The sequence below is a fragment of the Equus przewalskii genome, chromosome X (assembly GCF_037783145.1).
Source record: "Equus przewalskii isolate Varuska chromosome X, EquPr2, whole genome shotgun sequence".
Lineage (NCBI taxonomy): Eukaryota > Metazoa > Chordata > Mammalia > Perissodactyla > Equidae > Equus > Equus przewalskii.
Window position 1 is genome coordinate 109,655,916 of NC_091863.1, and position 26,512 is coordinate 109,682,427.

At 37.9% G+C, this 26,512-nt stretch overlaps 1 protein-coding gene across 10 annotated transcripts in view; it reads right to left on the reverse strand.

Moving 5' to 3' along the window:
• ARHGEF6 (Rac/Cdc42 guanine nucleotide exchange factor 6) overlaps positions 1–26,512 on the reverse strand; it is a 105,739-nt gene that overhangs the window by 37,752 nt on the left and 41,475 nt on the right. For all 10 annotated transcript variants that reach the window (XM_070605883.1, XM_070605879.1, XM_070605878.1 and 7 more), the window contains 4 exons: positions 25,253–25,323; positions 11,976–12,070; positions 9,358–9,453; positions 7,850–7,972 (listed from right to left, as the gene is read on the reverse strand). In XM_070605883.1, coding sequence (XP_070461984.1) covers positions 7,850–7,972; positions 9,358–9,453; positions 11,976–12,070; positions 25,253–25,323 — 385 coding nt within the window. The remainder of the gene's footprint in view (positions 1–7,849; positions 7,973–9,357; positions 9,454–11,975; positions 12,071–25,252; positions 25,324–26,512) is intronic.

The window sequence follows — 26,512 nt, forward strand, 5'->3', positions numbered from 1 at the left end:
TTTATATAGAAAATCTAAATAAAAAGTCAAACTCAAAAAAGAAAGAGAAAGAGAAAAGAGAGTTGTCACATACAAGAGAATCCACTTAAAACTATTAGCAAGTTTCCAGCAGAAACCATGCAGATCAGAAGGAAGTAGGATGATACATTTGAAGTACTGAAAAAAAAATTGCCAACTAAGAATACTGTATCTGCCAAAATTATGGTACATAAATGAAGGAGAAATAAAGACTTTCCCAGGTAAACAAAAGCTGGGGGACTATATCACCGCTAGACCTGCCTTACTAGAAATTTGAAAGTAAGTCCTTCAGGTTGAAATGAAAGGGTACTAAACATCAACACAAAAGCATTCTTAAGTATAAAGCTCATTGGTAATGTTAAATACATAGACAAATACAGAATACTGTAATACTGTTGACAGTAGTGCATAAATCACTGTATATTTATGCACTACTGTCACACTGATATGGAAGTTAAAAGACAAAAGTATAAAAAAATAATTATAAAAATATGTTAATGGATATACAATATAAAAAGATGTATTTTGTAAATCAATAACATAAAGTGGAGGGAAGCTAAAGGTGTAGAGTTTTTGTATGTGATTAAAGTTAAGTTTTTATCAACTTAGATTATTATAACTATAAGATATTTTATGTAAGTCCTATGGTAACTACAAAGAAAATACCCATAGAAGATACGCAAATGAAAATGCAAAAGAATCAAAACATGTCACTACAAAAATTCAATGAAACACAAAGGAAGACAGCAAGAGAGGAAAAGAGAGATAAAAAAAACTACTAGGTAGACAAAAAACAATGAACAAATGGCAATAGTAAGTCCTTCCCTTTCAATAATTACTTTAAATGTAAATGGATTGGACTCCCCAATTAAAAGACATAGAATGGATGAACGGATAAAAGACAAGACCAAAATATATGCTGTCTACAAGAGACTCTCTATTTAAAGCCACACACAGGCTGAAAGTGAAGGGATTGAAAAAGACATTCCATGCAAATAGTAACCAAAAGAGCACAAGGGTGGTCACATTTATATTGAGCAAAATAGACTTTCTTTCAAAAACTGTCAAAAGAGACAAAGAAGGACAGTGTATCATGATAAAAGGGTCAACTCACCAAGAACATATAACAATTATAAGTATGTATATAGGCATCCAACAGCAGAGCACCCAAATACATGAAGCAAACATTGACAGAATCAAAGGGGAAAATAGACAGCAACACAATAATAGCAGAGGACATCAATACTCTACTATCAGTAATGGATACAACGTTCAGATAGAAGATCAATAAGGAAACAGAGGACTTGAAAAACACTATAGATCAAATGGACCAAACAGACATATATATATCATTCCACTCAACAGAGCAACATACTAATTCTTCTAGAGTATATATAGAACATTCTCCAAGATAGATTACATTTTATGTCACAAAACGAAACTTAACAAATATAAAAATATTGAAACCATACCAAATATATTTTCTGGCTATGGGGGAATGAAACAAGAAATTAGTAGAAGAAGTAAAACTGGAAAATTCACAAATATATGGAAATTAAACAACACACTCTGGAACAACCAATGGTTCAAAGGAGACAAAGAAAAATCAGAAAATATCTTGAGACAAATGATAATGAAAACACAACATATCAAAACTTATGGGATGCAGCAAAAGTAATCTTAGAGAAGTTTATAATAACAAATGCTTATATTAAAAAAGAAAGATCTCAAATAAACAACCTAACTTTAACCTCAAGAAACTAGAAAAGGAAGAACAAACTAGGCCCAAAGTTAGCAGAAGGAAGAAAATAATAAATATTAGAGCAAAAATAAATGAAATAGAGAAAAGAAAAAAAATGAAACTGAGTTGGTTTTTTGAAAAGATAAACAAAATTGACAAACTTTTAGTAGATCAAGAAAAAAAGAGAAGACTCAAATAAATAAAATCGGAAATGAAATAGGACAAAGTACAACTGATGCCATGGAAATAAAAAGGATCATAAGAGACTACTATGAACAATTATACATCAACAAACTGGATAACCTAGAAGAAATGAATAAATTCCTAGAAACATCCAACCTACCACAACTGAATCAGGAAAAGATAGAAAATCTGAACAGACCAATAACAAGAAAGGAGACTGAATCACTAATCAAAAACTTCCCAACAAAAGTCCAAGACCACATGGCTTCACTGGTGAATTCTATCAAACATTTAAAAACAAATTAACACCTATTCTCAAACTCTCCAAAAATTTAAAGAGAGGGAACACTTTCCAACTCATTTTATGAGACCAGCATCATCTTGATACAAGAGCCAGACAAAGATATCACAAGTCAAGAAAACTACAGGCCAGTATCCTGATGAATATAGATGCAAAAATTCTTAACAAAATACTAGCAAACCAAATCCAAGAGCATAGGAAAAGGATCATGCACCATAATCAAGTGAGATTTATCCCTAGGATGCAAGGATGGTTCAACATATGCAAATCAGTATGATACACCACATTAAAAGGACAAAGGATAAAAACCACACAATCATCTCAATAGATGCAGAAAAATTATTTGACAAAATTCAACACTCTTTTATGATTAAAAAAAAAAACCCACTGAACTAATTAGGAATAGGAGAAAATTACCTCAACATAAAAAGGCCATATATGAAAAGCACACAGTTAACATCATACTCAATGGTAAAAAACTGAAAGCTTTTCTTCTAAGATCAAGAACAAGGGATGGATGCCCACTTTTGCTACTTCTATTCAACATAGTACTGGAACTCCTAGCCAGAGCAATTAGGCAAGAAAAAGAAATAAAAACCATCCAATGGGAAAGGAAGAAGTAAAATGATCTCTGTTTACAGATGACATGATTTTATATGGAGAAAACCCTAAAGACCTCACACAGAAACTGGTAGAACTAATAAGTGGATTCAGTGAAGTTGCAGGATACAAAAAATCAGTTACATTTCTTTTTTTTCTTTTGAGGAAGATTAGCCCTGAGCTAACTACTGCGAATCCTCCTCTTTTTGCTGAGGAAGACTGGCCATGAGCTAACATCCATGCCCATCTTCCTCTACTTTATATGTGGGACACCTACCACAGCATGGCTTTTGCCAAGTGGTGCCATGACCAAACCCAGGATCCAAACTGGTGAACCCCCAGGCCGCCAAAGAGGAACGTGCGAACTTAACCACTGCACTACCAGGCTGGCCCCCAGTTGCATTTCTATACATTAATAATGAACTATCTGAAAAGGAATTAAAGAAAGAAAATCTCATTTACACAGGATTGAAACAAAAAAACAACGCACTAATTGGGAAAAAATATTCACACTTATATATCCGACAAAGGGTTAATCTCCATAATATATAAAGAACTCACACAGCTCAACAACAAAAAATCAAACAACCCGATCAAAAAATGGGCAGGGGACATGAATAGACATTTCTCCAAAGAAGATATACAGATGGCCAATAGACACATCAAAAGATGCTCATCATCACTAATCATCAGGGAAATGCAAATGAAAACTACATTAAGATATCACCTTACGCCTGTTAGAATGGCAAAAATAACCAAAACAAAAAGTGACAATTGTTGGAGAGGTTGTGGAGAAAAAGGAACCCTCATACACTGTTGGTGGGAATGCAAACTGGTACAGCCACTATGGAAAACAGCATGGAGATTTCTCAAAAAATTAAAAATAGAAATACCTTATGACCCAGCCATCCCACTACTGGGGATCTATCCAAAGAACTTGAAATCAGCAATTCCAAAAGTCCTATGCACCCCAATGTTCATCGCAGCATTATTTACAATAGCCAAGACCTGGAAGCAACCTAAGCGCCCATCAACTGACGATTGGATAAAGAAGATATGGTATGTATATATACAATGGAATACTACTCAGCCATAAAAAATGATAAAATCGTCCCATTCACAACAACATGGATGGACCTTGAAGGTATTATGTTAAGTGAAATAAACCAGACAGAGAAAGACGAACTCTGTATGACTCCATTCATAGGTGGAAGTTAAACATGTAGACAAAGAGAACTGATTGGTGGTTACCAGGGGAAAAGCGGGGTGGGGGGAGGGCACAAAGGGTGAAGTGGTGCACCTAAAACACGACTGACAATAATGTACAACTGAAATTTCACAAGGTTGTAAACTATCATAATCTTAATAAAAAGCAAAAAAAAAACAAAAAAGTAAAGGGATAGCAAAAGATATATTAATAATCAAAAGATAGCAGGACTAGCTATATTAATTTCAGAAAAAGCTGACATCAGAACAAGGAAAATTATCAGGATAAAGAGGGAGCATTACATAAAGATAAAAGGGCTAATTCTCCAACAAGACTAAGTCCTTAATGTGAATACACCTAACAACAAAACATCAAAATACATGAGACAAAAACTGATAGAACTGAAAGGAGAAACAGACAAATTCACTATTATGGTTAGAGACTTCAACATCCCTCTGTCAGTAATTGACAGATCCAGCAGGTAGAAAATTAGTAAGGACATAGTTGAACTGAACATCACCATCAATCTAGTGTATCTAATGGACATTTATAAAATATTTCATTCAACAACAGCAGAATACAAATTCTTCTCAAGCTCACACAGAACATTCACCCAGATAGACTCAATTCTGGGACATAAAACACAATGTAACAAATTTATAAGAATAGAAATCAACAAATGGCACTAGGACAATTAGATATCCACATGCAAAAGAACAAAGTTGGACCCCTACCTCACACCATATGCAAAAGTTAATTCAAAAATGGATTTACGGAGCTAAATGTAAGAGCTAAGACTATAAAATTCTTAGATAGGCATAAATCTTCACGACCTGGATTAGGCAACAGCTTTTTAGATATAAAACCAAAAGCACAAGCAACAAAAGAAAAACATAGATATATTGGATATCATCAAAATTAAACTTAAAATTAAAACTTTTGTGCTTCAAAGGACATCATCAAGAAAGCGAAAAGACAATCCACAAAGTGGGAGAAAATTTTTGCAAATCATATATGTGATGAGAGTAAATAAAGAAAAATATGTAAATAAGTGTTGCAACAAAACAATGAAAAGAAGAATAAGTCAACTAAAAACTGGGCAAAGGATTTGAATAGGCATATTTCCAAAGAAGATATTAAAATAGCCAACAAGTACTTGAAAATATTCTCAACGTCATCAGCCACTGGAGAAATAGAGAGTGACTGCTACTGGGTACGAGGTTTCTTTTTGGGATGGTCAAAATGTTCTGGAACTAAGTAGTGGTGATGGTTGCACAACCTTGGGAATATTTTAACAACCACTCAATAGTACACTTTTAAATGGTGAATTTACGGTACGTGAATAATTTCTCAATAATAAGACAAATAACCCAGTTTAAAAATAGGCAAAGGATCTGAATAGATATTTCCCTAAATAAATATATACAAATTGCTAATAAGCACATGAAAGATGCTTAGCATCATTATTCATTAGGGAAATGCAAATCAGTATCACAATGAGACATCGCTTCACACCCACTTATGGGGGCTATAAACAAAAGGACTGATAATAACAAATGTTGGTGAGCATGTGGAGAAAATAGAACTCTCAGAAATTGCTGGTGGGACTATAAATTTGTCCAGCCACTTTGGAAAACTGTCAGATAGTTCTTCTAAAGGTGAAACATAGAGTAACCATATGATCCAGCAATTGCACTCCTAGGTACCTACCCAAGAGAAAAGAAAACATGTCGACACAAAGACTTGCACAGGAATGCTCGCAGGAGCACTATTCACAATCCACATGTCCACGAACTGGTGAATGGAAGAGCAACATGCAGTATCCACACAACAGAATATTTTTTGGCAATTTAAAAAGCCATATACAGATACACGCTACAACATGGATGAACCTTGAACGCATTATGCTAAGTGAAAGAAGCCAACACAAAAGACCATATGTTGTGTGATCCCACTTAAATGAAATTTCCAGAACAAGCAAATCCATAGTGACATAAGGTATTTTAGTGCTTGCCTTGGGCTGGCAATGGGGAGTGACTGCTACTGAGCATGGGTTTGTCTGGGGAGTGATGAAAATGTTCTAAACTTGATTGTGGTGATGGTTGCACAACTCTGAATATACTAAGAATAATTTAACCATACACTTTCAATGGGTGAATTGTATGGCATGTGAATTATAATTCAATGAAGTGTTACATAAAAAAGGAAATGGTAACATTTTATTTCTCAAGCTGGGTAGCGCGTACATGGGTGTTCATTTTATTATAATTCTTTGAATTTGCATTTAGATTACTCTCTTTTTAGGTAAAATATATACCTTAATAAAAATATGTTTTTAGAAGTCTGACAGACCTGGATTCTAATTCTGGTTCAACCACTTAACAGCTACAAGTTCTTGGGCAGATTATTTGACCTTCCAATGTCTTATCTGTAAAGCAGAGATGGTAATAATAGTGACTCCCTCATAGGCTTTTACGTCATGTGCCTGGCACATTGTCAGTGTTATTACTAGCTAATATTAGCTCTAAGCAGTTGAGCCACTTGCCTACATAACCCAGAGTCATGGCTCCTCTTTCTTCAAACTCCAACTTCGACATTTGCTATTCCACAAGAGTTCAGAACTTTGATCAGGGGTAATAAAATTGACCTTCAATCAAGTAGGACCTACTGAACTTTACCTTAAAAATGCCCTTGCATAATAGCTATATAAAGTCAATAAAGCTCCTAAGAAATCAGGACAAAACCAAAATTGCCACCACTTCTGAGGGTTGGTATCAACAGTATTCTAGCCTGGGTCTGGGAGTTCAAGTTTGGGCCAGATTAAGAGAAGAACATTCTTTTCAGTCTTGAGCAGCCTCGAGAATCCATGTCCATTCTGAATCTAGTCTCCAGGTTAAGTCCTAAGAGCGTCTGTATGTTGTTCTTGCTAGTGTCCCACGTCAATTTCTAGCACATGATTTCAAAGTTAAAACTGCATCTTTAAACCTATCATACAGTATTCCAGCCCAGACGAATGTGACAGCGAAATGTGTCCGGGATGAGGAATCCGAGGGTAAGGAAGGGTAGGAGAGATGTGAACTTATCTGGGTCCTTTGTAAGAACTCTCAAAGGAGACGCTATTCTGTTGTTCTCCACTAATTTGAAACAATTTATATTCATGTATAATTATTATCAGAGCGCGTTGCTTAAAGTACCTGCCACACAGTTCACAGTGTTGGTTTCCTTCCGCCTCTCCATGTTAATAGCTGCCTGTTAGCCAAAGCACTGTTTGAAACTTCCTCTACCCAAGGGAAAGTGAAAAAGAGATGAAGCTAGGCAATTTAGCTGTTTGTCAGCAACTCAGATAAAACATCCACCAGGGCAGGGGAAGGCTAAACCATTGGATCTAAACAGAATTTTACTTCAGGAAAGCATCACCTGACCCTTCCCTTACCCTACCCCACACTGCAAAGTCTCCCAGCATCCTTTGAATTACCCTTTTACGATACATGTTTACAACGTTTAATTTCATGTCTGTATTTCCCTTAAGATTCTATGCTCCGTGAGAGGAGGAACCTTCTCTTCCTTGTTCACTACTGTATCCCCATCAGCTGGAACAGGACCTTGCACAGGGTAGATGCTCAGTACATGACTTGTTGCATTAATAGACAATCAGCCCACGCAACGATGAATCAATTCCTGGCCTGATGAATGGGAATAATCAAGAGTTCAACTGGAGACCTTGGATTTCCAAATGAGCTGGTCCTAGGAAAGGATCTCATTGTGAAACAGCCTATTTGGGGAAGTGCTAACAATTTACCTGTGCTGGGTGAGTACATTTACAGCTGAAGGATGATTTGCACAGTAAGCCAGATACATAGATTTAAAATGAGGCATGAGGTTCAGTAGACAACCTCCTACTTTGTGTTGGTTTTCTGGAAACCTGTAAGGAAAACAGGTGAAACACAAATTTAAATTAGGAAACAGGGGATAAAGGAAGATTATTCCAATTAAACCTGATAACATGCATACCTTTTGAATTCTTTTGTCAAAGTTAAATGAGAAACTATAATAGAACCATTTAATCCATGAAATGCAAGTTCTTGACCACTGCTTTAAACTCTAGTCACCAAACATGGCACCAATCCATAGGGTCAGATATTTATTTGGAATTACTAGATAGGATTTTTTAAAGATGCTTATTCAAATCATAATTCAAATTTTTAGTCGGGCACACCAAAATACTCTTGGCTAATTTATGTGAAGTTCAAAGACAGACAAAACTAATCAAATTCAAAAATGACACATCACAAATGAGTATTATGTAGTCTTGGTGGTCTGGTGATTGCTAGTCAAGGCGGCCTCAAGACTTTTAAAATTAATTTTTTAAATTACGATCCACCTGTTTTCATTTGTAGAAAAATCAGAAAAGCACATGAAAGAAAAAAATTACTGAGAATTCCACCATTCAGAGATACCTATTATAACAATTTGGGCATATTCCATGGACTTTCTTCTACATGTTTCTCTATAAAATGGAAAACAAAGATTACAAATCTAGTTTGTGATCTGTTCTTCTCACTTAGTGACCATCTTTCCATATCAATAATCTGGATCCCTAACAGCATTTGGAGTGGCTCTGCAGGTCTCTTTAGTGTGGGCTCTCACCATCTTCCTCCCTAGAAACCACCTTTGTCCCATAAAGCTCAAGAAACAGGCAATTGCCCCAATTTCCCTATACACAATGAAAGTCGCCAACTTCTCTGAGATACACTGATTGGAAAATTAATCTTGTTACAGAAATATATTGTCTGATGATCATTACAGTTCATTCTGCAGTATGAAGTTGAACAACTCAACAATCTAGCAAGCCATAAATATGTGCCGTGGTTTATATAAAGTTATACTTTTCCTTTCCCCATGTTTTATGTGTTTCAACTATTAATATAGTAGACATGACTAAAAGAGAACAAGCTTGCAAAACTGAATGAATAATCTGAATAACTTTTGCAAGTAATTTGCAATGTACAAAAGAAAATAACTAATCTATGTCAAAAGCATCATCCATGGTCCACTGAGACCTTATTTGTCTCTTATACCGACCAGAAGCAGTAAACTGATATGATTTTTAAATAAAGTCAGAAATAATTTACTCCATGTGGTTTGACAATGTGAATACCACCACCTAGTGTGTTTTCTCTGTACTGGGACAATTTATGAAAGTTGTAACAAATGGACAAACATAAAGTGCCCCATCTAAGACAATAGCTAAAAGGAAAACAAAACACAATACTGCTGGCTATCCTAAGGGTGCTACGTGACACTTACTTAGAACATTCTTCCAAGGCTTGGCAGAGCGTCTGTTGAAATGTGCATACCTCCTCAAAGTTTCCCAATAAAGACGTAAACTCCACAGAACTCAGGCTGAAAAATATGCATAGGTAGTTTCAGTGAATAGACCTTGAGGATGACTCCACTTATCTATCTCTAGCCTAGTTAACTGATAGTTTGTTAATAACTGGAAAATGGGACAGGGGAAGCAATCCCCACATTTTAACTTTTGCTTTTTAATTAACGCCACCTCTGTGATCTTAAGCAACTTTCTAATGCTTCTTTCCTTGACTCCCTTTTCTGTAATAAGAATAATGATCCTAAAGGAAAGGAAATCTTTATGAGAGGAGTGGGGGGGAGAAAATAGTTCTAGTTTCCTTGTTTGTTTTTGGAGTGGAATGGAGTCAAATAAAGACAAACTAAACAATTTTATCCAGGGCCTCCGTACTAAGAGTTTTCTCATCCATTCTTTCCCTGTCAAATAGCAAGTGATAATAACAATGCAAGCCAACAACACTCATACAGCACTTGACACTTATGCAACAATTTGACAAATAATAGCTCATTTTAACCTTACAACAGCTTTATGAGGTAGGTGCTATTGCTATCTCCATTTTACATATCAGGAAACCCAGGCTCAGAGAGGTTAAGCAAATCACCCAACGTCACAAAGCCAGTGAATGATGAAACCAGAATTTGAACCAAAACATTCTAGCTCCAGAGTCCATGCTCTTAATCACTTTTTTGGAGAAAACTTTTCTGAAGATTTACTTAAAAAGCCAGTGTCTGCCACATATTCTTTCTCCTTAATATAATAATACAAGGGGAGTGTTTCCAAGAGAGTCATTTTCGCTGACAATGAAAATGAAGACCCAAACAAACATTACCAGTAACCCTGAGAGTCTAAAAGTTCCCAGTTCTTCTGCTATAATGCCCTCCTGAACCACGAGCTGGAAAACCCCTATTGTGGGTGTCAAAAGCGAAACCTTTAGCCAGCCAGCTTCCTTGGCTGCTGCTCTCTCATAACAACAAGAACCTGACTTGGGGGCTTACCTGAACTTGATTGGGGGCATATTTGGCCCCTTCGGGATCAGACAATAAACAGTCTGGTTTGCTCAAATCACGTTGGGGTCTACAAGACAGAACCAAAGGAAACTTCCTATAACTGCATTTTGAATTTATTTGGGAACAGAGCAGTTCTGAATCAGGCCTCTCACCTCCTCTGCCGTGGCTCTCTTCCTTGCCTTTCCTCTTACTGTTTCTTGATTGCTAATCAGTCACTCCTTCATTTGAAATCTTACCATCCGCCCCCCCAGGGTTACCACTTCAGTTTCCCTCTCCTCCTGCGCCTGTCCCCTCCAGAAAACAGAAGGCACTTTCACTCTGTGGCAGGAGACACAGTGGGTTCAGTCTGGCCACTTACTGGCTTTGTGATGGGTATGGCAGTAAGCCTCTCTGGACTTTAGTTTTCTTATTTATTCAGTGGGGATAGTCATTTCTTCCAGGGCACTAGACCCAATGATTCACTGAGGTTCCATTCAGCTCTAAGGACTATGATTCACAGAACGCTTCATGTTTTACATAATAATAACAAAAGGCACTTTGTTGTTGATCATGTTTAAACTCTTATAAAATACAGGAATACAAAATCCTTTCAAACTGAAGTAAGATTCCCATAGGGCGATGAAAATAACCAAGTGGGAAATTTAGCAAGACATTAGGTAAAACCAGATTAAGCAAGCATAATTTGGAAAAAAGGAGAAAAATAGTGAAATATATTAAACTTATTTTCAAGCCCGAAGACAACAGTTTAGGCAACTGCCCAGCAAAAGTAAACTGACTGAGATAAGAGAGAAGGCTTTTGTCCTCCATTATATGGATGGACTGCGAAATTTTCTACTTGACTTATAGATCCTAATCTCTCATAAAGTTTAATTAATTAAAATAAAAACACAAAAAATGTAGTTAGCCACTGTTTGTTAAATATGCCATGCCCACAAGCATAAAAAAATGAATGGTCAATATTTTTCTTTTGTGAAAACTACGTTTTCGATTCAGGCCTCAGACAATCACTTCGGATTTCTAAGACCAGAATAAGGTTTGAACATTTTATTTTAAAAAAAACATTTTAACATCCCTTTATCATTCACTTTTGCCTGGATGAAATACTGGCTTGAAGTGCTCTTATGAACATTCACAAAATGCCACTCTTTCCATTCTCAGAGCATGGGAAAGAGTTTCTGCCCTGGCAAGCAAAGGTCAGGGTAAGCACAAGAATTTCCACTTTATGTGCTTTCTGCATAAAAACACCAGCAAGTCCTTCTTCTGTAAGGTAAAACCAGATGTACCACCTTGAAAATATGCAAGGTAAAAATTGTGACCGACAGAAACGCAGATCTGCTCACTCCTTCCACAGCCAGAAAAGAAAGCAAGCCAAGCTCTCCAAAAGCAACATCTTGTCTAATTTGTTGCCTTGACCATGTTCTTGGCAACCTGTGATCTGTGGAAATTCTTCTAAAGGGCAAAATCAATTATTCAGTGACATAAGAGTAATGACTCCATATGCTGACATTATCTTGCTTTATTTAGCAAGGGGTTTAAAATATAAATCTTACTTGTTATTAGACTGCAGGGGTCTTAAGTAAGTAACAAGAAGAGACTGAAGTTCTTTAGCATAATCTCTTTCAGTGTCCAAGATGTTCTGTAACACCTATGGAGAAACAAAGGTCAAGGGATTGTAATTGTCAGGACAGCCCAAGGCAAAATACAGCTTTAGAACTTTTAACCAAATTACTAGGAAAAGAAGTCCTATTTACTCAGGTTAGCACTGTAAGTCAGGAGCACAAAGTCTGAATGCACTTTGTTTTATTCTAGCAAACTCCTTTAATAATTGCATGACAACTGGTTATTTACATAACTCATATGAACACCATTTTTCAGAGTTACCCATAACTGGAAGGGCCTTGCCATTTACACAGTACTGTTCAGAATGCTTTCATGTGCTTTAAATCATTTTATACTCAGGCAAGGTCTCAGTTAGCTAAGAAAGGACCATTATTGCCATTTTATGGATGAGAAAATTGAGACCAGCAACCTTAAGCCAGCCCTAGTGGTGTAATGGCTAAGATTCAGGCTCTCACTGCAATGGCTCGCATTCATTTGCTGGTCAGGGAACCATCTGTCTTTCAGTTGTCATACTGTGGTGGTTGCGTGTTGCTGTGATGCTGAAAGCTATGCCATCAGTATTTAAATACCAGCAGGGTCACCCATGGTGGACAGTTTTCAGCAGAGCTTCCAGACTAGGAAGAAGGACCTGGCCACCCACTCCTGAAAAAGAATTGCCCACAAAAACCCTATGAATAGTGAAGCCGAGAGGATCATGCAAAAAGACCAGGTAGGGTTCCGCTCTGCTGTACACAGGGTCACTAGGAGTCAGAATCAACTCATGGCACTACCAACAAATCTTAAGATAGAGTCAACATCAGGATAATTTAATGATAAGTGATGTCATACATCACAAAAGATTTTTCTTTAAGTTATGGGGTATTTTTTTGCTGAGGAAGACTCACCCTGAGCTAACATCTGTTGCCAAACTTCCTCTTTTTGTACGTGAGCCACTGCCACAGCATGGCTACTGACGAGTGGTGTAGGCCCATGCCTGAGAACTGAACCCAGGTCGCCCAAGCAGAGCCTTGCCAAACTTAACCACTAGGCCACTGGGGCTGGCCCATAAGTTATGTTCTTGATAAGATCTTTAGAGGACAAAATCTGAGGACACTGAACTTTTAAGCAGGGTTAAAACTGGTCTTTTAATAAAGGTAAAAAGTGGTAGTATGAACAATCCAAAGAGAAAAGGAAGTTGAAATGTGAGGAATTTAACAGGTCAAATAATGCTTACCAGTATTATTAATGATAACCAAATTAGAATCCTATAGGCCAAACAAGCAATGTACAGGTTTACAATTTCTCTTCCCCCACCAATCCTAGGACCATGTCCAATTTCCCAACCTCTGCCTGAGGAAGCTGCAACCTTCATTTCAAGCTCCTAGAGATAATCAAGCTAACATTTTGGTATATTATCTCTCATATCTCCTAATTCATTCAACAAAAATTTACTGAGTGTCTACTCTGTGCCAAATGCTGCACCTGCAGGGAGTTTCCGCTCTTTTTGCAGAGGGAGAAATTCAATAGGGGATCATAAGACCATGCAAAGCATTCTTAGCTAGGAGAAGCCCCTTAGTCTACCAATATGCCAGACATATACTCACAAGACAATGCATGACGATCTGCTTTTGAAAGGCGGAGTGAACAAAGCAAGCGGAGGTCCAGGTAGCTATGGTGTTCTTTTTGGGAAACAGTTGGACTGGAAGGTGGTCGTCCAGGCTCTGCTACCAACTCATAGGTCACTTCAGTTTTAAGGCTTCACTCAACCTCATCTCAGATTGTGACATTTCACCTACCTCAGGGACCATTGTGAAGAGGTAGTGAGACACTGGATAAGTAGGTGCTGGGTGAGTGGGAAGGACAATATCTCCCCTAGTTGAGAACCAGTGGTTTAGAAGGACACAGGACACGGGGTGGCTTCAAAAGCTAGGGCTTAATTGTAGCTTCTCCTCCCCAGCCACTCACGTCTACTTATAGCTCCTCTGTTCGTCGGGAACTACTGTCTGAAGGTGAAAGTGCAAATCCGGAGGCCCGGAGTTACTAATGTTCTCTGAAATCAATCCAACGATGGAAAAGAAAGGTTATCTCCTATAGAAAGGCTAAGCACAACAAAGGAAATTAGAAATTATCTTGAGATGAAAAAAAAAGAAAACACAACTTAGAAAAAGAACTTATGGGATGCAGTTAAAGCAGTGCTTAGAGACAAATACACAGCTGTAAAATGCCATATATCAAAAAAGAAGATAGAGAACTTTTGGTTTCTGGTCCAGCATTTAAGGAGCTTGCAAGTCATTACTCCATTCTAACATCAAGTAAATAGCTGAACAAACTGAAAAAACAGAAACCCTAACTTTTCTTACAACTGTTAGGGAACTGTTTAGGGAATTGTTAGGGAACTGTTAGGGGAAAAAGCTAACCCTCAAATTGGAGAGACAGGCAGGCAGATACAGAGAACCAAAACTTGCTGGAGCAGAAACCCATGAGCAGAAGTTTCCATGGGAATAAGTACAGGGGCAGGAAAACCTGAACTGTAATTGATGAATAGCTGGAGGCTCAGCGTGAAAAGTCTCCAGGGGGCCCAGTCACAGGGGAGCACATCTTCACTTTTGTGAGTTTTACCTCTAGTAGCTCTACCAGTAACTTCTCACAGTGAAGACAGGAGGAAAATCCCCCTCATGCTTCAGAAGGAAGAAGGGAAATGTAGCCATTTTGAAATAAACCAGGGCAGTGTGTTCTTTGTAACAACGTCTGCTCTCCAGAGAGATGATTTTCCCAGAGCCCAACCTACTGGGATTTTATCAGAGCCTAACATGCCTAGGGAAAGGGAAATCCCCCAATCCAGCTCCCTCTAGTCTCCCTGTCCCACCTCTGGGAGGAAAAAGAAAATCGAGAAGCACTGGTGAAGTTCACAATCTAGGGACATAAACTCACCAAAAGCCTGAGACCTAATCATGGGACTTTGGAACACTCCCCCCACCCCCACACCCCACCACCATATTATTAAAGGCCTATTTACTGTGGTTCCTTTTACCTAGTACATCATATCTGCCTTCCAAGAAAAAATTACAAAGCATACGAAAAGGTAAAAAACCTTCAAACATTCACAGTTTGAAGAGATAGAGCAAACACTAGAAACAAAGTCAGATATGGCAGGAATGTTGGAATTATCAGACCAGGATTTTAATATAACTATGATTAATATGCTAAGGGTTCTAATGGCAAAATTAGACAACATGCAAGAACAGATGGGTGTTGTAATCAGAGAGAAATACTAAGAAAGAAGAAAAATGAAATGCTAAAGATCAAAAGCACTATATAACGACATTTCGGTCAACGACAGACCACATATATGGTGGTGGTCTCATAAGATGAGTACAATATAGCCTAGGTGTAGAGTAGGCTACACCATCTGGGTTTATGTAAGTATGCTCTGTGATGTTTGCACAACAAAATCATCTAATGACACATTTCTCAGAATGTATCCACATTGGTAAGCGACGCGTGATTGTAATAGAAAGGAAGAATGCCTTTGATGCATTAGTACTGGACCATTGAGGAAAGAATCTCTGAACTTGAGGATATGTCAATAGAATCTTCTGAAACTAAAGAGCAAAGAGAAAAAAAACTTAAAAAATGGAACAGAATATCTAATAACTGTGGGACAACTACTAAAGGTGTTACATATGCGTGATGAGAGTACCAGAAGGAGAAGAGAGAGAGAAAGGGACAGAAGAAATATTTGAAACAACAGTGACTGAGAATTGCCTCAAATTAACATCGGACACCAAACCACAGATCCAGGAAGTACAGACAAGATCAAGCAGGATAAATGCCACAAAAAAAGTTCCTAGGCATATCATATTCAAACTCCAGAAAGATCAAAGATAAAGAAAAAATGGGGAAAGAAGTCAGAGGAAAAAAAATAGCTTACCTATCTATAGAGCAGCTAAGATAAGAAGTATATCCAGCTTCTCCTCAGAAACCATGCAAGCAAGAGGAGAGTGGAGTGAAATATTTAAGATGTTGAGGAAAATATCCCACCAACCAGGAATTCTGTATCCTGTGAAATTTTCCTTCAAAAGTCAAAAAGAAATAGACTTTCTCAGACATACAAAAATCAAGGAAATTTTTTGCCAGTAGACTGGCCTTGCAAGAAATGTTTAACAAAAAAGTTCTTCAGAGAGAAAGAAAATGCTTTAGATCAGAAACTCAGATCTACATAAGGAAAGAAACCATGAGAGATGGAAAAAGTGAAGATAATTTTTATTTTTCTTATTCTTTGTTTTTTTTTTTTTGAGGAAAATTGGCCCTGAGCTAACATCTACCACCAATCCTCCTCTTTTTGCTGAGGAAGACTGGCTCTGATCTAACACCCATGCCCATGCTCCTCTACTTTATACATAGGATGCCTGCCACAGCATGGCTTGATAAGCAGTGCATATGGCCAGTCCTGGGATCCGAACTGGCAAACCCTGGGCTACTGAAGTGGAACGCATGAACTTACTGCTACTCGGTGTTATTTGAAAGTGGACTTGGACTAGTTCTAAATATATATTGCAACCTCTAGGGCAATCATTAAAAAAAGTAAAAAAAAAATTTCTAGAAAGACACAAACTACCAAAACTGACTTACAAAGAAACAGAAAATCTGAAGAGGCCTATAACAAGTAAAGAGATTGAATTAGTATTCAAAACAACTTCCCACAAGTTAAAGCCCACGATAAGATGGCTCTACTGATTGATTCTACCAAAAGTTTGAAGAATTCACATGAATCCTTCACAAACTCTTAAAATTCTGGAAAAAAAAGAACAAAGAGGGTACACTTTCCAATTTCAAAACTTACTAGAAAGCTACAGTAACAAGACTGTTTAGTACTGGTAAAGGATAGATCTATAGATCAATGGAATAGAATCAAGATTCTAGAAATGAACCCATGGTCAACTGATTTTTGACAAGGGTGCCAAGACCTTTCAACAGGGAAAGAACCATCTTCTCCACAAATGGTACTGGGACCATTGGATATCTGCATACAAAAGAAAGAATTTGTGCTCCTACTTTACAGCATATATGAAAATTAACTCAAAATGGATTCAAGAGTTAAAACTATAAAACTCTTAGAAGAAAACAGAGGAGGAAATCTTCACAATCTTGGATTTGGCAATGGATTCTTGGATGACAACAAAAGCACAAGCAACAAGACAAAAAATAGATAAATTGGAATTCATGAAAATCAAAAACTTTTATGTGTCAAAAGACATTATCACGAAAGTGGAAAAAAAGTCCACAGAATGGGAGAAATATTTACAAATCATATATCTGATAAGGGTCTAGTATCCAGAATGTATAAAGAACTCTTACAACTCAAAAATAAAAATGATAATAAAAAATTGGTAAAGAACTTAAATAGACATTTCTCCAAAGAAGATATACAAATGGCCAATAAGCACATGAAAAGATACTCAACAGCATTAACCATTAGGAAATGCTAATCAAAATCACAATGAGGGGCTGGACCCGTGGCCAAGTGGTTAAGGCACTCTGCTTTGGTGGCCCAGGGTTTCGCCAGCTAGGATCCTGGGCATGGACATGGCACCACTCATCAGGCCATGCTGAGGTGGCATCCCACATGCCACAGCTAGAAGGACCCACAACTGAAAATATACAACTACGTACTGGGGGGCTTTGGGGAGAAAATGGAAAAAATAATATCTTTAAAAAAAATCACAACGAGATACTACTTCACGCTCATCAGGGCGGCTATAATAAAAAGCAAAAAACAGACAATAACAAGTGTTGATGAGAATGTGGAGAAACTGGAATGCTCATACGTTGCTGGTGGGAAAGTCAAAAGGTGCAGTTGTTGTGGAAACCTTGGCAGTCCCTCAAAAACTTAAACATAGAGGTACCATTTGACCCAGCAATTCCACTCCTAGAGAAATGAAAACATATGTCCACAGAAAATTTGCACATGACTTTTCACAGCAGCATTATTAATAATAACCAAAATGTGGAAACAATCCAGAAGCTCATCAACTGATGAATGGATAAACAAACCTGGCATATCCGTGCAATGGAAGATTATTCATCCATGACATGGAAAGAAGTACTGATTTATTCTACAACATGGATGAACTTTGAAACTATCATGCTAAGTGAAAGAAGCCAGACACAAAAGAACCAGTATTGTATGATTCAATTTACACGAAATGTCCGGAATAGGCAAAATCTACAGAGACAGGAAGTAGATTAGTGGTTGTCAAGGGCTAGAGGGAGTGACCGCTAACGGGTACAGGGTTATTTATTGTGTGATGAAAATGTTATAAGATGGTGGTGATCATCACACAACTCTGTTAATTTGCTAAAATTCAGTGAGTTATACACTTTTAAATGGTGAATTACATGTCAATAAAACTGTTTTATTTTTAAAAGTCAAAGCACAAATTTCTCATCTGTTAATACACACTTTTCTGGTTTTTCTCTGATTCCAAGTCCTTATCCAGTATGATGTTCCTCCAAACTCAAGTTTGTCCGTCATTACAGCTCTCCACCGAGCCGGGCTGTTGCTCACTGCAGTATCTCCAGTAGTCACTTATTCTCACACTCAGCACGAGTATTCACTTTTTTATTCTTAGAAATGGAGAGAACTGTACTAGAATTCAACAGTACCATAGTTTTTTGAGAGCTAAAACATATGCAGATTACTTTATCAACAATATTTATTTGTTTGTCTATAGTATTTGTATGGGGGGTAGAACGGATGGTGGCATGCCTTCCCATTTATATTCAGGAGGGAACGAAGTCATCTAATCACCTCCTTTTGTTCACATTTTTCTAAAAAGACTGTGTCTGGTAATGAGCCATCTCACACCCTCACCCTCCTTTCAAGCACTGTTGTCTGTATCTGTCACACTACCCAAATTATAATGTCTGTTAAAAAAAAAAGAAAAACAAAATAAAAAACCAACCACACAGCCATTGCCTGAAGGGGATTTTTAAATTAGAAAACTCACAGATATTCTTTACATCATAAAATGTGATTTTTCAAACAATTAAACAACATTGTTTTCATTCCATGGTTCCTATAATTCAACATCCCTCTCTCCACTGAAACAGCTTTATTATTTCAACTTCCCTTAAAACGTTATCATCTAAGTCTCCTTTGAAAGAAATCAGTAGGATTTTGCAAGAAAGGTGCCAACGGTCCTACTGCAATGGCTATATTTGCTGGGTGAGGCAGCACACTTTCTAGGAGTTCCACCTCTGTTGAAACCACCAGCATAGGACACATCGAAGGCAAAGGCGAGGCAAAGACACTTCCTGCTGCCTGTCAATGAGTCCTGGAGAGCTAAATGGAAACTGTACATTAAACCTACGTTGTAAGTTTTGAGGATGGCTGAATGCTGACTTTACAAAACTAAATAGACAAAGGTGATTAATGAGTCCTTCATTAAATAATTCAAAAGAAATTTTAATGGTAATGTATTAAACAGCACTGCCCTTGCTGTGGTTTGATAAGTAGAAATGCTCGTCATAGTGGATGCTTGGGATTCTTTGCCAAATTCACTTGGACTTTTATTGCTCTCCTCAATCTCAAAAGACCAACTGATGAACTTCGGAGACGGGGTCTTTATTTTTCAGGCCACAGGGCATCTACTGTAAAAGGATAAAAAGGGAAGCAGACAGAGAAGGCTATGTGTTCCCAAACAGAAGGCCTCAGTGGTGAGTCAGAAGGCAAGGGGTTTGGCAGGCCAACCAACTTCAGAGCAGCACAATTTGATCGAGATGAAATCCATTCAAACTCACGAAAATAGACTACGTCCAGACATTGCCTTCGCCTCCCTGACTCTGTCTTCACAGGGACAACTGAGTATCCTTTTGCTCAATTAACCTTTGACTAAATTCAGCATAAAACAGATGGTGAGAAGCCGTAGAAAAGGAGGTGGAGGCCTTTTGTACCTCCATCCTAGGCTATTGATTTCCCAGGAAAATATATTTCCTACATTTCCTGGAAAGGCTTTAGAGTGAATTCATTTTTTATAACTCTGTTTTCCAAAGGGAAAGAGTCATATAAGTATGAAGAAATTATTTTATGAGGCTAAAATGCACAAAGCCTGAAAACAGAGATATATCCAATGATAAAGGGAGATATAATGGCCCCAGGAAACCTTAAATCAAAGCAAAAACATCACATTACAGGAATTCTGAGATAACGATGACGCCTGTAAAAATGAGTTCATGTTGGTAAAGTCCTCTGAGAATGAAAAAGGCAATATATTACTGTATTTATGTCATTTTGGATGTATACGCCAGTAGGACCACCTGTTTACCTTCAAGTGCACTGATTGATTTCGTACCTCCAGGTCCTCGGCTTTCACAAACAAGCAGCACTATCCCCCATTATTGACAGACTCCACAAATTCCTGTCACCTCCTCTACCTCCAGCCCCCAGAAAGAAGAGATGTATGGATGAGTAAGACAGGAAGTGGGTAGGAAAAAAGAATAGGGGATAAGCAGAAGGAATAAATGGATACATCTGTAAGGTAGTTTTGGCTGGTGAATTACAAAAGGGAGGGAGCACAAAGAATTTTTAGAGCCATGAAAATACTCTGTATGATACTATAATCATGGATACATGTCATTATTCATTTGTTCAAGCCCACAGAATGGACAACGCCAAGAGTGAACCATACTGTAAACTATGGACTTTGGGTGATAATGATATGTCATTGTAGATTCTTCAGTGGACAAATGCACTGCTCTGGTGGGGGATGCTGATAGTGGGGAAGGCTTTGTATGTGTGGGAGCAGGGGGTACGTGGGAAATCTCTGTACCTTCCACTCAATTTTGCTGTGAACCTAAAACTGCTCTGAAAAAATAAAGTCTTTTTAAAAAGGGTGGATAAGCACTAAAAAGGTAGAAAAATTCAGAGTGGGAGCAAGTGGGTAGATAGATGAGTGAGAAAAAACGGAGGGAAGCAAAAGGTGGGTGGCAAGAGCAAGAATTACAGGAGGCTTCCTGGGATTTTAATGTGATTTCACACGCCACAGACTCTTTCCCACTTTTCCTACTGCATGTAGGTTCTATAAGATATAGCCTTTAGGCATGTGCCACAAGTTAAAATAAAGTAGAAGAAAGTTAAAAAAAAAATAATACTGGTCCTTACTGATTATATTTTCCTTTTTGGATGTAGGGAAATATCATCTCTCCCTCTGCAGACAGACGCTCATTCCCAGAGTTGAATATTCGGATTAGTGTGAGTCTGGCCTATTTGTGGCAGCAGAAAGGACCACATTCTTACAGGGGGCTTGTTGCAGTGAATAAGGAATTTCACCTTCCGAGTGGCATTTTGATGGGGGAAGAAGCGAGTGCAGTCCACTTGATGACCCGCAGGGACGGACTGCAGGCACAAACATTCTTGCCTGGCTGAATTTGCTCATATAAATCCCCCTGCCTGAATTGCCTTTCAGCTTTTGTCTGCTTACCTAAGTCCTGACACACCTTGAATCCTTTCTCTTCCATTCAACCTTTCCCTATACCTTTAGTTTAGGAGTATCAGAATCATGTGTAGGGAGTGGGAAGGCGATGGTGAGAAAAGGGCTGAGGGAGTTGCTAAGAATGCTGTTTTTTGGGATCTGCGGCCAGAGATTCGGATGTAGCAAGTCAGGTGTGCGGCCTAGATCTCTGCGGTTTAACAAGCTCCACAGGCGCTTCTGATGCAAGATTCCCCAACCACATTTTGGGAACCTCATCTTAGGACACTTTCTCACTTTCCATCATTTCTGCCATGTGGCTTATGCTATCATGTCTGTCCTGTCTCCCAAACGAGACCATGGGTGCCAAGATGGAAGTGCTGCATGAAAACGAAGCCTGCCAACTAAGCTACAGAGATTCCTTTTTCTGTTCTTTCTTTTTTCAGTTTTATTGAGGTATAGTTAACAAGTAAAAATTGAACATATTTAAGGTATACAACTTGGTGTTTTGAGATAGGTATACATTGAGAAATGATCACCACAATCAAGCTAATCAACACATCAATCACCTCACATAGTTAGCAATTTCTTTTTGTTGTCATTGTTGTTGTTCTTCTTCTTCTTAAGGTTTTAATCTCTCCTGGTCCATAACAGCAACTTACAATGGGCAAAGAAAGCCAAGGAGCAGAAGATTATGAGAAAAATAATGAAAAATGATATGCTTTTTTACAATGGTGAGAGAAGTTTAACAAATAGCAGTGAATTTTGAGGACAATGAAGGAACCAAGGTCAGGGACAGCAAAAGGCTCCTCTGGGCTGCCGTGTCCCTGAGGGATGTTAAACTCCCATTCAGAACAATAGGCCAGGAGTGGTCAAGCCTCAGTTGATAAAATAAACACGCCTCGTGGCAGCTGCAGGACTGCGCTGGGTGCCCAAAGCCACTCTGATCATACTGGAGAACTTCATAACGTTTCAAAATTGATGTGCAATCAGCAGCACGCCAAGGCCTCAATCAGCACACGGTCCCTTGAAAACTTGAAAAGGGGTAGACTTGCAAATTCTAAGAGGTTTCTATCCTGCCCAAGTTTACCGGATGTGATGGTTAATTTTGACTTGACTGCATGAGCTGGGTCTTCTCCTGCCCTCAGACTGGGACTTATACCACGGGCTCTCCTGCTTCTCAGGCCTTTGGCCTGAACTACACCACTATCTGTCCTGGGTCCCAACTTGGAGATGGCAGATTGTGGCATTTCTCAGCCTCAATAATCGCCTGAGCCTATTCCTTATAGTAAATCACTTTATATGTAGCCTATTGGTTCTGTTTCTCTGGAGAACCCTGACTAATACACAGGGCCAAAGTAAAGAGAGCATTTGGACTAGGAAGGACTCTCTGAATGGAAGAGCAGAGGAACAGGCTGATCAGAGACAGGTATTGTCAGAGTGTGAAGATAGAAAAATCGCCATGAAGGAGAAATAATGAAGGATACATAGTCCCTGTTTTTATTTAAATATATATGTACCCATATACACACATATATATCACAGGCTATATATAAGCATATATATGCACACACATACACACACACCTACATCAAAGTTTAGCAGAAGATTCACCAACATGTTAATACTGATTATCTCTGAGTGGTGGGATTATAGGTGATACAGGTGATATTTATTTTCTTCTTTATACTTTTTCTGTATTGTCTGATTTTTAAAAAAAAGTTATTTATATAATGCTATGTGTTCTTTCTGTTTTGTAGAAAATGGAGTAAAAATCAGCCACTAGTGAGCTTATAGAACCAGTAACAGAAAATGTCTACAATTAATGACTCTTAGAGGGAAGAAGATTTAGTATAAGATCAGACGGGGACAGCTCACATGTGAGTGGACTTGATTTTCCAGGTCTCCAAATACTGTGGGTGGGCTAGAATTTTTTTTATTTGTCTAAGGTATTCAACACAGATTGGGAGGGCAGTCAGAACACTCAGAACATATTTTGAATTAATTGCCACTAAAAATTTGCCTAAATGTTCAAAGAGAAAAACATGTGGATGAAAAGCAAACACCAACACCCAACCCAAATCCCCTCACATCCATATCTAGTTAGAAAAATATGTCCAAGTGGTCTCAATAATTCAGCAGTGCTTACACCACAGCTTTACAGCTCCTTCGGAGGCCATCATGGGCTCCCCAAGACCTTCTGTTTTCTTTAAGTTTGATGTTTGAGACAAAGTGTGTAAAATTAAAGAAATATGTACATATGTCTGTCTTTTGAGCCAACACTTTAACTTATAGGAACGCACTCTACAGCTCTTTATATACTTGGCCAAAGTTACACATATAAGCTCTTTGCTGCAGAATTGTTAGTAACAGCAAGGAACCAGAAACAATGCACACGAACTCCTATAGGAGGTGGGTGATACAAACTGTAATACACCCAGAGGTTGTATATAGTACATATAGGATTTACATAAGGCACATGAGAATCACAGGGGCTACCCTGCCTTGCACGATCCCAACATTTTCAATTGGCAGAATCAGCAGAGGCAGAGAGACATCCAAAGCGGAGTGATGGATGTTATGCTCCAGATCCACAGGGAGAAGAAGCCATGATAATGTTTTCATCCACCATTTGACTGTGTCCTTCCTTGAAATGCTAAACCGTTTAGAAATGATTTTAATAATTGAGACTCACCTGGAAGCTAAGAGAAATGGTCAGGAAGGAAGGAGGGAACCTAGCATTGTTGGATAATATATTTTAACCTCAGAAACGTAAAAGGAAAAATAGTGACAAAATTGTCCCCTATGATCATTGTTCATGCTACCTATAAAGTTCCTTCTTGATTTTTCATACCAACTACTGCTCATGTCATCATTATGGAGCAAATTCACTAAAGAGTGAAATTCAATTTTTTGAAACCAAACGCATAGAGATGTTTAAAAACTGTTTATCCATGCACAAAATGGAAGGAGCATGCAGTACAAACACACAGAGAACAGTGGGTGAAAAGTGAAACTATTTCAGCAGAGAAAGAGGAAGACAACGAGGCTCCCAGACAGGAAAACTAAGAGGTTATGATGACTTGACCTTTTCATTAGTGACTGGGCCCACATCAGGAAAGGAGACATGAAGGAAAGCAGAGAGTAGATTAAGGAAAAGGATACAATTTCTTTTTCAAGTGGGGACTTCTTTTGAGCATTACACATGCCCTATTTATAGCTAATATATTTTGACATATCTGTGTTCAAGCCAGAGCTACTTCATTCCTCCCTCTGTGCCAAAGGGCAGTCTTCCTTTTGGGCTCTCCTCGAGAACAAGGTTGATAATATTTCAGAGGATATCACAATGGATTGCTTGATTCTAAAATAAAGTCACAGCATGCAATCACTTAAAACTTATTGCATGGGAGGAACTTGGGAATTCCTCTGCTAAATATCTGGTAAGGCTATATCTAACTACTGAATTTCCCATAATGCCTACATGTTAACTGATTTCTCTTTTGTCACAGTTTCATAGCCCTCGCTCTGAATCTTTGTGCTACCCTTGCATTTTTCAGTACAGTGGATGTAAAACTTCCAGACATCTATAAGAGGCCCACAAGTAGAAGAGTTCCATTAAAATGCAGCTGACCTTAGACCCTTGAAATGCAACTTCATCCAGTCTTCCATCTGTGTCACCTCAACACATCAGTGGTTCAACAAGTGAAAAAGTTCCACATAGAGTCAAGAAAATTTTTGTTCATCATCTGAACACTCACCACGGTATAATAATTCTTGGTAAGTGGAGTAGTTTCAAATCCTTTGACAGCCTTGGGAGAGAGAGGTCTTTCTGTGAAAAAGACATTTAAATTATGTTAATATCATACAAGTCTAAGATGAACATTTTATAACATAGGTCAACAGACTATAAATATTGTCCGCTAGAAGGATCAATGGAAAGGTACATTCCTAAACAAGTGAAACTATGATTTTCCTAAACTATCAGTTGTTAAAGTTAGATCTTCTTGTCCAGGTCCCTCAATTTCTGAGAGGACAAATAAGCCAAGGAGTTAAGGTCCAGCTACTTAACGGCAGGGCCGGGGCAAGAACTTCACTCCCAGTTTGAGATTGTGTCTTTCCTCCTGTCTGCCTCTCCATTCATCTTATTCAAAACAGATAAGCCAATCCAAGCTGACCAAAGATATATATTTGTAATTTACAACTTACTATATAAGTATAATATAAATAAAAGCAAACATCCTATCTTGGGGCTGCCTACTGTGCCCAAAACAAAATAATCCGAATCTTTAACACACTGAAAAATAGCAGAAAACTCTTCTTTCTTTTATGTACCATTTTTAATATCGCCACATTGTTCTGTAAAATGCTGCCTTTCCTTTACAAAGTTAATCTTGCCTATTAAAGCCATGACTAAGAGACATCCTAGGGCATTCTTTCTTTAAAAAAGAAAACGACTTCATAAAAATACAAGACAGTGATCATAAATGTTTAACTGTCACTACAGACTATCTTTCCTACCCTGATTTTCCCCTTTGTTTCGTTTTGGTTTATATTCCATTTTTATCTTGTTACAGTGTTTGCTGCTTGAAACCCTTTCTGAAGTATGGTGCAGTATAAATAACCAAATAATAATATATCATCAGGCCTTGATTTTTCTTGTTTAAAAATAATATTTCCTAGTTTTGAATCTATTACGTTATGACCATAAGAAATGCAAAATATAGAAAAAAAATAGAAACCAATGATTAGCCCATCACCCAGCGCTAAACGTCATCCAGAGTAACATTCTGAAGTGTCTTCCCATTCTTTTTACATATGTGTTTGTGAACACACACAAACACACAAACACAAAGGGATCTTTCTTACTTTACCTACAGCCTTGTAATTCTCCCATTACAACATTATTTCATGAATATTTTCTCATCTAACTTTGATTTCTAATTGTTATATTTTAAAATCTCTTATATTTATCTGGCACTTAATAGCTTTTAAGACATTTTATTCGATCTTTACATCTC